The sequence below is a fragment of the Eulemur rufifrons genome, chromosome 28 (assembly GCF_041146395.1).
Source record: "Eulemur rufifrons isolate Redbay chromosome 28, OSU_ERuf_1, whole genome shotgun sequence".
NCBI classification, from domain to species: domain Eukaryota; kingdom Metazoa; phylum Chordata; class Mammalia; order Primates; family Lemuridae; genus Eulemur; species Eulemur rufifrons.
The window spans coordinates 54885047-54897506 of record NC_091010.1 but is presented as its reverse complement, the minus strand read 5'-3'; the positions used below and the strand labels follow the sequence as shown (position 1 = coordinate 54897506).

At 43.8% G+C, this 12460-nt stretch overlaps 1 protein-coding gene across 1 annotated transcript in view; it reads right to left on the bottom strand.

The window, feature by feature from the left end:
• The window catches only part of RBM20 (RNA binding motif protein 20), a 168072-nt gene that overhangs the window by 31121 nt on the left and 124491 nt on the right, over positions 1 to 12460 (bottom strand). The window contains exon 6 of the mRNA XM_069460844.1: positions 2382 to 2522. Within this exon, the coding sequence (XP_069316945.1) occupies positions 2382 to 2522 (141 nt within the window). The remainder of the gene's footprint in view (positions 1 to 2381; positions 2523 to 12460) is intronic.

Sequence of the window (12460 nt, the reverse complement as noted above, 5' to 3'; positions counted from 1 at the left end):
TCCATGTATATAAAGTTAAAGAACATTATTAGGCAAAACTAATAAATGATGATAGAAGTCAGAGCTGAGCTTCCCTCTGGGGTGAGTGGGGTGGGGTACTGACTGTAAAGGGGTTATAAGGGAACCTTCTGACCTTCTAGAAATGGTCTATGTCTCGCCCTGAGTGTTAACTATATGGGTGTACACATGTAAAAAATTAATGGAGTTGTACACTTAGGATTAGTGTACTTTACACATTTTAGAATATGTATTTCACACTTCAGTGAAAAGGGAAAAATAATCAGTACAGGGAAGAGATCTCTTTGATTTCATCTGTTCAAAGAGAACTTTTTATTAACTTCACCAAAAGAGCTCATTATAAGATGGCTCCCTCTCCTGATCCTCGTGGTTATAAAACATTATTCTTAATTATTATGTACGTCCCGCGCTCCATCATGCTATGGAAGCCCCTCCGGGATGGGAGGGTCCATGAACCCACAGATCCCAGAGGGAGCTGTTGCACATGCGGCCTTGGCCTGACCCCTACAAAACTTGCTGTTGGGGGGTGACAGCAAGAGACAGGCGTACAAGCCTTGGTTATGTGATCTCTCACTTTCCCTAGGAAGAAAGAAATATACTCAAAAACTCAGGGACTCACAAAGTCCTAGGCTTGAACGAAGATCATGTCGTGAGTTAAAGAGAAAGGAAAACACCTGATTATGTTTCCACACTATCTTTCTTATTTATTTAACTGTTCTGATAAAACACTTACAGAGAAATGGGCTTTTCCATTTCATCTACGTCCACAGAGAGTTTCCAAATAGACTGTTTTGACTGACCTGTCAGTTACCCCAGTAGCTGCTATGGCAAATTCGTTGCTGTCATTGTTTCTTAGATTTGTTTGGTTTGTGCTATACTGATGATGTACTGATTCTGGCCCCTGTCTGTTGAGAGGGAAATGTGGTCTGTGACAGGGGAGCCCTAATCTGAGCCCTTAACTCTCCCATTTCCTTGAACTGAATGGGCTGAACAAGCTCATTCCTCCTCCTTCCTCCATATTTAATTCTGAATTTCAGATGCATGGCTTTTCTCCATGTTGTCACAGTCTATGACAGTCTATGGCAGAAGTGTGGGCGACTAAGAAGTCAAGATTCTTTAGGGTTTTATGTCAAATTCTGCCAGCTTTCTAAGTGCCTCTTTCTTGATATAAACATTTTAGCACCTCCGGCTCTCACCTGTCAAATGGGAATAATACTAATCTAGGGAATCTCACTGCATTAATGTTGCAAGCTGAATTCTGCACATTTACCCAGGACAGAATTTCTGAGCAGCAGGAACAGAGACTGAGTAGTCTATCCCAGGTTGATGGAGGGAGACCACTGATGATCTGATGTGGCTTTGAGTCTCCAAAGTTTATGCCGTAATTAAGAAAAGAATTCCTCCTGTGCCTGTTCCTCTGATTCATAAAGTAAATATATATATATATATATATATATATATATATATATATATTTAGACTGAGTCTTACTCTGTCGTCCAGGCTAGAGTGCTATGGTGTCAGCCTAGCTCACAGCAACCTCAAACTCCTGGGCTCAAGTGATCCTCCTGCCTCAGCCTCCCCAATAGCTGGAACTACAGGCGAGTGCCACCATACCTGGCTAATTTTTTTCTATTTTTAGTTGACAAGCTAATTTTTTTCCTCTATTTTTAGTAGAGACGGGATCTCGCTCTTGCTCAGGCTAGTCCTGAACTCCTGAGCTCAAGCAATCCTCCCTCCTTGGCCTCCCAGAGTGCTAGGATTATAGGCATGAGCCACCATGTCTAGCCTAAGTAAAAATATTTTTGAAAATATTTTGATTTCTGACCACTGGGGGTATAAAATCCCCCTCTGACTTTAAAAATGAAGACAAACATATTTAGTCTCTACCTGCTCTCCTGCTGGGAGATCTATGGGCCTCATCCACTGACACCATGGACCAATAAAAATAGCCAGTCCCCAGTTCTTGGCTGGCTCAAAATATAGGCCATCAGGTATGATAAGCTTAGAAGAGAAGACTATAGCATTAGCCCAGGGGGCTGGCAACACAGTGAACAGACTCAAGTCCATAGGTTTCTATTTTGGGGGCCAATTAGCATTTTTACGTTAACAAGCACCTCATTCCAAAGTGCCTCCCCTCACCTCTAGGCAACTCACAAAGGCCTGTGCCCATCACAAGAAGGGTAGGGTGAAACAAGGAGAAACAAAACATCACCAACAAAAACCTCTGTGCCATGTCAACAGAAGGCCAGCTATGTATCACCTCTTTGTGTTAAGAATAGCTTCTTTTTTAAAAATTATATAATTCCCTTTCACCAATGTGTGGTCTATCCCAAATATACTGGAGCAAAAGTGCCCAACCTACCTGATTAGTCGACTTCATAAGGATGTAATTAGTGACCTTTCCAAAGGGCAGCCCCAGGTTAATGACGTCATTCTCAGTGCAGCTTCCGTCAGGGAGATTGCAGATGTGCACCACACGGCCGGCACCTTTCCGCTGCGCAAACTAGTGGGAACAAAGAGCAGTGATCTTCGAAAGACAGTTCCCTCTTCCCCTCTATTCCAGACATCGCTAATGGCTATCTTCCCTCAGACAGTGATTGCAAAGCTGTAATTTACAATATTAATGACAAAAGAAATCCATTCACAGACACACAAAAATACCAATTTTATGCCATCTCTTCACAAAAAAAGATTCATATATATATATTTTTTTTGAGACAGGGTCTTGCTCTGTCACCCAGGCTGCAGTGCACACAATAATATTTTTAATGAGCAATAATATCCAGGGCCGTGCAGGATATGAGGAGGTGGGCATATTCCTATGTTGCTGGTGGCAGGTTGAATAACTACAACCTTTTGAGAATATACTTTAGCAACATTAAATAATACTTAAAATATACACAGCCTATGTCCTGCCATCTCACGTTTAGAAGTCTATCCAATAGAAATCAAAGCACCAATATGTAAAGCACCAATATATACAGGAACATTTATTGCAATCATTTGAGGTGGCAAAAAATTTTGGAAACAGCCTGAATATCCAACAATAGGGGAATGTTTAAGTAAATGATGGTTCAAGCATACAATGGAAAACTACCTAGTCATTACAAGAAGGAGGTGAATGTGCTGATATGGAATAATTTTTAAGACAGATTAAGTTAAAAACAGGTTGCCAAGTAAATAGTATGTGTACTTTGGTGCCATTTTTGGAAAACAAAACAAAACAAAACTATATGGGAAAAAATAAAGCAAGTGTAAAAATTTTCATAGTTATTGGAACTGAGTGAAGGGTATACAGGGGTTAATTATCCTAGTCTCTACTGTTCTGTATGTTTGAGATTTTTTTGCAATAAAAAAATGCTATCTGCACAGACAGAGAGAGGCATGGAGCATACACATCAACCTGTCCGTGCTGGTCATCTTCAGAGGGACAGAATGGGAAGGGAGTAAGATGAGATACACTGAGTCTTTTTCATATATTTCTCATATTGCCCGACTTACAATTTTTAAAAAATACAATAAAGAAAAAAGAACATAGAAAAGTTTGTGGGAATCTAATACATAAGCATTGTCGTTTACAGTAACAACCTGTGGTCTGGGGCAATGGTTTTCAAAATATTTTTAGCTTGAAATCTTTTCTCCAAATAAAGCTTGCTCACTAGCCCAGTATATTCGACAAATAAAAGAGGAGCTATGCTGGTCAAACCTTGGGGTCCAACACCCTGGTGCCCCCCACCTGGCAGTCCCAAAGGCCCCACTAAGGAACACAATTTGGAAGCTGAGACCTGGGCCTAATCAAAGCTCCTGGAGGGAGGAAGTGTGTCTGTCTGGTTTGTGCAAACCTTAATCAGCCTGGAATCTCCGGGAGGTTCAAGAATTAGTAACCATAGGCTAATCCAATGTGGAAGAGAAGGATGCAATTTTCCAAACCTGAAACACATTCTATAATAATAGCACAGCCTACATTTGCATAATCACCATTTTCTATGATAAAGTGAACTTCAACGTCTAATTACATTTGATGTGGGTCTGACCCTGCTAAGGTAATGCAGGGGGGAAGTCTGAGGTCTCATCGCAAACAAGAGCTAATACTTGGGTAATTCTACCATGAAAAGCCCTCATTTGTCTTATCTGGGGCTGTAAACAATTAGAGCCAATAAGAGTTTCCCTTTATGGTTCAGCCAGCCCTGAACTGCAGAAATCCAAGTGCCCCTTTCAGACACCCCCTGTGCAATGCTCAGAGGTTAAGCACTTTCCCAAAGGGGAGCAAGGGTTCGGTGTGTGGCTCAGGCAGCTCCCCAGAGCACCTCCTCGCCTAAAGTGCAAATGGACTGTCCGTGAGCTGGGGGACTTGGAGCTGCCTAGCAAGGCTGAGCCCTTCTGCAGGGGTGATGAGGAGGGCTGTTAGAGGCAGTCTTTTTGCCTCCTGTTAGGGTGAGTGGTTCACATACAGATGCAGACACAGCTGAGCTTTCAAGCAGGGCTGGTCCTGAGTTTATCACAAGGAGGGCTGAGGCCGGGCACTCTGCCCGGTCTCCTCTCAGCAGGGCACGTTTTTGCGCCATGTGACTCTGCTGTGGTTGGTCTGGGCTAATGAGTGCTTGGATGGCAGAGCAGACACGCAGGCGGTTCTGGGCCGATTCCGCTCCTGGCCTGTCCAGTTGCCTAGTGACCGGGCACGAGGACCAGCGCCTCTCTCATTGTCTCCTCCAGACTGAAAGGACAACTCAAGAGGCTTTTATCTGAGCGCAGCACAGCAACTGCTGCTGCTGGGCGGTGGAATACGCCTCCCGAAGAATAAACCCCCTGGCAGCCGCCAGCCACCAAAGAACAGAAGTATTCATGCTGTAGACGTCATCACCAAAAGCACTCAAATGAGTCAGTCTCAGTTAAGGTTTTCACTCAAATTATAAAAATACATTTCTTGAGTGCTTTCTTCCCCAAGATGCTAATCAGAAATAGAAATTGGATTGTATTGATGCTCTTGTTGTCATTTATTAAGATAATCCTGAGATTTTTAGTTTTCTTCCAGCTAATATTAATTTGGAGGTTTCCAACTAGTGAACTGCAAATGGGTAATAGCGGTGCCAAGCTATTGATCCCTCAGGCTGAAGGCCAAGTGCCTCTGCTGACCAGGACCAGCTTCTTCAGTTTAACCAGTTTACTTCAGTCAGTCATTGTCTAAGTGAGCCATGAAATGAAAATCTTGAGAGTCACAGATCTGGAGAATCTGTGTTAACAGTTTCCTTTGTGATGTGTCTGACCGCAGGGCATGTGGTAAATCCTATCTAGTTAGAAAGAAATTAATTTTTATGTGTTATATTCTTTTGCCAATGTTTTATTTAGGATAGTTTGGTCAAATTTTTTCTGCCATTAATCTAAAAATAAAATATCTTTTTGTTGTTGTTAAACTCAATTTAGGTTCAAAACCATATTTGATTCACAAAAGGTATATTCTGTTCTATTCTTGAAACGGATTATATAAACATGGCTATTATGTGCCCTGTGCCCTCTGGGAGATGTGAATGGTAACGGAGAGAGGGATGGGGGGTGAGGTCCCTGGGTAGCACATCTAGAGTGAAGTTTGTACCTTGGGGACACAACCCTGAGTGCTTTAGAATAAGCCGTGTGATGCTGTATAGTAATTCCTAACCTGGGTTCTCTAATAAGCCTTTAAGGGTCTTTGAAGATAATGATTTCACAGGGAGGATGGGGATGAATGTTATTTTTGACATTCAAAAACCCAAGCTGAGATTACACTTTGAGTTTTTTTTACTGATATGGTAACCTGGTGTTAAATTAAACTAAATTTGGCCTGAGGATGCCTCGGTACTGTGAGTCCTTACGTAATGAACTGCAACCTAACTTAGTACATAAACTAACTGAAAGCCTAACTCAGGAGTACGGTTTTGTAACAAATAGCTGAGTCTCAGCCAATACAGCAGTCGAGCTTCAGGCCATCGCCGGCAGCCAACTCATCAGACAGACCGTGTTCAAATAAGGCAAATGCAACAAGGAGCTGCAACCCACTAAGCTGTTTCTGCAACTCACGGCCATTCTCGTCCATGCTGCCTACGTGGCGGAGCGGAGCTCTCTGCCCGCTTCTCGTTCTCAGGGCTGCCAGATTCACAAATCGCTCTTTGCTCAATCAAGTCTGTTAAATTTAATTTGTCTGAAGTTTTTCTTTTAACACTGATTAGATCTTAGGCTGATCAGAAAGTCTAATTGGTGCATCTGTGTCTTTCATTAATAAAAATGGGTCACTTGTGAAATTCCTCATTAATACATGTACTTTGGCAGTTAAAATCTTTCCAAACACAGAATGTAGGACAGCGGTTGCTTGGGATAGCAGTAAATGATGAAAGAGGATTTGGGGTACAAAAAGCTTAGGACTTCCTAGTGGAAAAAGAACATCAGCCTGGAAGCCAGAAGACCTGGGTTGGTTTGCACCCCAGCTCATCCACCAATAATGTGCATAACAGGGACAAACCAGTTTCCCTTTCTGGGCCTTAGTTTCCCAATGTCTGCAATGAGGGAGGTGACCTATATGTCTATAATCCTTTCCAGATGTAAAATATCTATGCTTATATGGCTCTAAGTTTTAAAATTCCACTCCTCCCAGAAGTCTTGCCAAGTTAAACCCTAAGATCCAGGATAATGATAACTTTCCCTAAATGTGCTCAGCATAAACAGGAAACCCATGTCTTTCCCACTGCCTGTCCCAATGAATGTAATGTCTGTCCTCCCTCTCTGTGTGATCGGCTGTTTAACTGTGCATCCATTCACAAGCATGTTCACCTTTCAGATGTGCTTGTCCGTGCTGGTGGTGGTCTCATCTTTACCGAAGATAAGCTCCAAGCACCTTATTTACGAATAATTCTGCTGCCATGGTGCCCAGCAAGAGTTGAGATGATACACAAACGAACTAAAGACACATAGGCCTGGTAACTCTCCGAGAACAGACCCACATGAAGCTTTCCAGTTTAACAGGCACCAGGGTCAGGGCAGTAGGAGAATCAGACAGACCCCAAGTCTATGTCTCTGCTCCCCCCGTGACTAGCTATGGGCCAGTTATTGACTTACTCCAAGCCCCAGTTTGTTTCTCTGTAAAACAGGGAGAATAAAGGCTGATTCCACAGGACTGCTGAGAAGATGAAATGCCACAATGTATGTGAGGTGCCTGCTACAATGGCTGGCATCTGGCAGGCGCCTAAAATAAATGTTTATCTGCTTCTTTCCTCCAACAGTTCAAAGATGTGCTATAACGATCCTGGATTGGGAAAATAAAACTATTGCTGTGATTATGAACCAGAAAATCCGTGTTCTTCGTAAGTTCATGCCAAAAGAGAGGTGAAAAGGTACAACATCTCCAACTTACTCTCTGATGATGATTTAGAGGAAAATGCATAGTTGATTAGACAGACAGACAGACAGATAGATAACAGATGAGAGAGAGAGAATGATAAAGTAAGTGGGGCAAAATGTAAAGGAGTAGTGAATCTGGGAAAAATTATATGGGAGTTCTTATTACCTTTCCTGTAAGTTTGAAATATATTAAAACTTATCCAAAAATAAATTTTAAAAGATGTGCTCTGGGGCAGAAGAGCAGATCGAGGTGCTGATGGGCTGTCCCTGCTTAGCTCCCAGGAGGCACACGTGTGACAGATGCACTTGAAACTTTCCAGCCCAAGGTCAAATCTCTAAGAGAGCGAAGGTGCAGGGGTTGCAACCAAAGCCCTAATTACCAACCTCCAGGGACAAGCATCCTTTCTCAGTCTGGGGGGGAGGCTGCAGCCTGCCTGCAGGCCAGCACTGACCTCAAATGGCCCCATGTGGGATCAGGAGCCTAGACTGGTCCATTTTCACATGCTGGGGGCACTCATTTAAAACCAGATGCTGCTGCTTCTAATGGTTCATATGGCTGGGTCCCAGACCTCTTAACTCACCCACAAATCTTTTATAGATGGGTGGAAATGCAAAAGGAACAAACAGACCTGTATACGAGGATTCTGAGACCTTTCAATGCCCTTTGGTGCACGCAGGAACAGGCTGTGCAGGTGAGTTCAAAGAGGAGGCCCAAGTTCAAATAACTCAGAGTTGCAATAAAAATTTGGCTCGGGGCAATAGGCCTGTGGAGTGAGAGAAGTTTCTCAAGGTGCTTCCTAGTGCTACGAAGTGTAGATTCGATGTTCAATAAACCATTCCTGTGCTTGGGCCTGATCTCTTAGATATGACCTAATTTCATCTGGCACAGAGTCCGGGGGCCTCTGTTGGTTTTGTGCTAAACCCACCTGAGGAAAGACACGGACAAATGTTTATTCCTCATGATGTTGATTTTGAACATATGATGCAGATAGCAGATGGGTGTGGATTTCATAGCTATGGATCTTGGTTTAATTGGAGGGTAGGCAAAGATGCCTTTATTGATACTTTCAAATATTTTATAGAGTATATTAGCTTTGACTTAGAGTGAATTTACTTTTATTGGTGCCAGGACTGCCTATGAAACTTGGGCAGTTCACCTGCCCAGCAACTTCGACATGTCTGTAAACTGTAGAGTCATGAAATGTTAAAGCTTCAAGGTCATCTGGTCCACACTTATCACTGTATCTGAGGACACTGAAGCCTGGGAGAAGTTAAAGAACTTAATCTGTGGTCCATCGAACAGTGGAAGATTTGCGATTAAAACTCAGTTCCCACTGAAAAATCTATCAATCACAGACTTGATAAATTAAGGTAAATACAATAAATGATGTTACAAAATAAGATATGGCTTTATGTTCTGATGTGGAAAGATGTTTAGAAATCAATTAAAATATATATTGAGCTTATGTTAAGTAGAAAAACAAACCAAATTGTGTCACAGATTATATATGGCATTACCTGATTTTTGCAAAAAAAAAAAAAAAAATACTTTTACTAATGAAACATGCACACATACACTAGCTAGAGAGAGATATTTATAGCAAAAGACATTTGCCTTCAGTTTTCTCTGCAAAGTTGGATTTTCTGTTTTTTAAATTTCTATATTGTTAGAATTTCTTCACACAATGTTTGTACTGCTTTTGCAACAAGAAAAAAGAATGAAGATTTGTAAAAAGAAAAGAAAAAACCTACCCAGAAAAGAAAACAAAACCTACTTAGATCTCCTGTCTCCCGTTCTTTGCTCTCTTTGAAAAAGCACAAGGCGGCCTCTGCTCAGGGGACAGGAGCAACGACAGAGCTAGAACGGCGGGGGGAGGGGGCGCAGCAGATGTCACATCAATTACTGCTCCTCATGCGCAAAGAGGTCAGGAGAGCAGAGTGTTCTGAGCCACGGACTCGGAAGGCCAGGGTAGGCAGACAGATGTTCTAGAAACAGCCACCAATCTGGGGGCAACCTGTGACTTAAACCTCTGGCCTCCCACAAACATTTGTTTCCCTGAGCCTCAGTTTCCTTTTTTATACAAATTCCCAGACATGCAGGGTCTTGGTGAGAAAGAAACCATAAAAATGATGTGTGTTGTCCCAGGCCAGGGAGACCCACCCGTGGCACTGGTACTAAATAAACTCCAAGGTGGCTGGGAAAACTGCAAGGCGGTTTTATGGGGACACTCACAGGCAAAGTGCATGTTGGGCAGGGACAAGAAAACTATTTACAGCCTGAGAGGCCCCAAGGCCCCTTCCAGAAACCTGATTACTCTGTTTATGACGCCTCCGGCAGCTCAGGAGAAAGAGCCTCAGGTCAGTCAGATGGTAGGGGCTTAAGTGAAAGTGAACACCCTTCTCCAGGGACCCTGGGGTGAGATGGGAGGGGCTGGGTGTCAGGCCTGTCCCTAACACTGGGGACAGACACAAATTACCCCACCACCGGCAGACATGGCACGCAACTGTCAGTTCAGTGTTCCCTTGCTGTCAAAAATAAACACGGTGATGAAAGACGTAGGCTCTAGCACAGCTGAGACAAATTTAAATGCAGCCAAGGCTGTTGCCAGAAGAGCTTGGTGGTGGTGGGAGATGGTTTGTGTGGTCGTTTTAGATTTTGTGGCAGTTCACATATGTTCTGAAGGCTCATTCCCAGATCCCTGTGTCACTTTGGTTTCCTGCTTAAAATCAGGGAGCTTTATTTTTATTTTATTTTTTTAGAGATAGGGTCTAGCTCTGTCGCCCAGGCTTAAATGCAGTGGGGTGATCTCAGCTCACTGCAACCTCGAACTCTTGGGATCAAGGCATCCTCCTGCCTCAGCCTCCCCAGTAGCTAGGACTATAGGCACATGCCACCACACTTTGCTAATTTTTTTTTTTTTTTAACTTGTGGTGACAGGGTCTTGTTACGTTGCCCAGGCTGGTCTCAAACTTCTGGCCTCCAATGATCCACCCACCTCCGCCTCCCAAAGTGCTGGGATTACAGACGTGAACCACTGCACTGAGCCTAATTATTTTTTTTAGAGACAGCATCTTGCTCTGCTGCCCGTGCTAGAGTGCAGCGGTGCAATCATAGCTCACTGAAACCTCGAACTCCAAACACGGAGCTTTAGAAGCAGCAACTGCTCTTTGCTCCACAAACGTTAACGATCTCACAGTGGTGGAGTCCTGGGTGTTCCCGATTTTACTCAACAAAATGTGTTTCTGAAAAGATTCATGTAGATGGAGTCAGACAGAGAAAGCACTGGCACAGGACTGGAACCCACTTGTGGAGGAAACCGCAGCAAAACCCTCATGGAATCTCTGTGGGAGGTGGAAGGAGGGGTAACACGGGAATTTCATTCTCCTCATTTTTTCTTTTCTGTTTGAAATTTCACACCAAGCATAAGTTTTATAAGAAACGAGAGAAATGTACATGCAAAGGGAACTCACTGGGCACTCACTGGAGCGTGGCCAGGTATCCTTTGGCAACAGAGCAATCACCCCTTGATGTATCTCTGTATCTTTGGAGGTCAGTATTTGTAGGCAGAAAATAAAATAAACGATTTCTCTGAGGGACTGTCCTGTTACATACACAAAGGAGCCTTGCAAAGTATTTTTCAGTAGTGGATTAATCAGTTCTTTATTTCTCAACTTGTCTTCAAATGTCAATATTTTTGCATTTCAGGTTTTCCTAAAGAGAAATCCACCTGCATTCAGGCCCATCTGCCAGAAATGGCAGGCACGGGGCCAGAATCTGACAGGAGAATGTGAATGAGCATCAAGCCATTGGGAAAGCAGGCCCTGGCTGGGGCAGGCTCTGTCCTTGTCCCCCAGATGTCCCTGGGAAGGCTTGTGTGACCAGTAAGACTCCACAGCACTTATAATGATAAAACCAGTCCAACGATGCCTCTCCCCTTCTTTGGGGTCTGTGGAAAATGCTTAGAGATTCTGTTTAGAGAAACATCAGCGTTCGTCTTGGGAGATGCTGTCCGGGTGCAGAAGAATTTGGATGCCGGGTGTGACTGGCCTCTTCATCTTGCTCCACGGTTGCCCAAGGCCAGAGAAGTCCCTGCCACCCCCAAGGCGGCCTCAGAACCTCCTCGGCAGCTTGTGGGGTGGGAGTAGGGCAGGCCAGAGGGACTTGCTGAAGAGAAAAATCACAGCAAGGAAGAGGCCCCCGAGAGCCTCAGAGAGGGGCAGTATGGCTGGCTTAGCGGTCACAAGTGAGGTCTGCAGAGCCAGGCTGCCGGGGTTCCGACCCCACACCTCCACTGGCCACCGGGTCACCTTACCCAAGCTAAGTCTCTGCAGGCCTCAGCGAGGATAATGTTCATTCCTCATGATCTTGCTTTTGAACATATTATGCAGACAGCAGATGGGTATGGATTTCATAGCTATGGATCTTAGCTTACATCGGAGGGTAGGCAAAGATACTGTTATTGATGCTTTCAAATATTTTATAGAATATATTAGCTGTGACTCAGAGTGAAGAGTATCTGCCCATGGGTTTGTCTGGAGGATTAAATGAGTTAATACAGTACTAAAATGCTGAGAACACAGCAAGCACTACATAAATGTTGGCTATTGCTATTATTATCCTACAATGTCGGGGCTCTCCGACTCCTGTTAGCTCCCAGTGCAGAAAGCAGAAAGTTTCTTGGGTTGCTTCTCAGGCTCAAGCCAGATAAACACCCCATCTCCAGGCATTTGGAGAAAGTTGAATTCAGAACTTCTGGGTATTAATACAAATTACCAAGAATGAGCAACACGAATCAGCAGACCGTGTGTGCCGGCCCAGCACGTACGTAAATGAAAATTGCTTTCATGGGAACCTTGAAACATCTCTAAGTGGGGGCGGCTATGACCCCAGGTATCACTAGACAGATTCAAGCAAGAGAAACACGGTACCAAGCCTCGGCCAAATTCTCACGGCCAGAAGACAGTGCTGGCCTTACCCGGATGGGCTTCCCACCACTCTTCGTCGCTAACATGGGTTAAAGCACTCCTTACTCAAGAACAACAGTTCACAAATCATTGTCACATACTTTGTCTCAT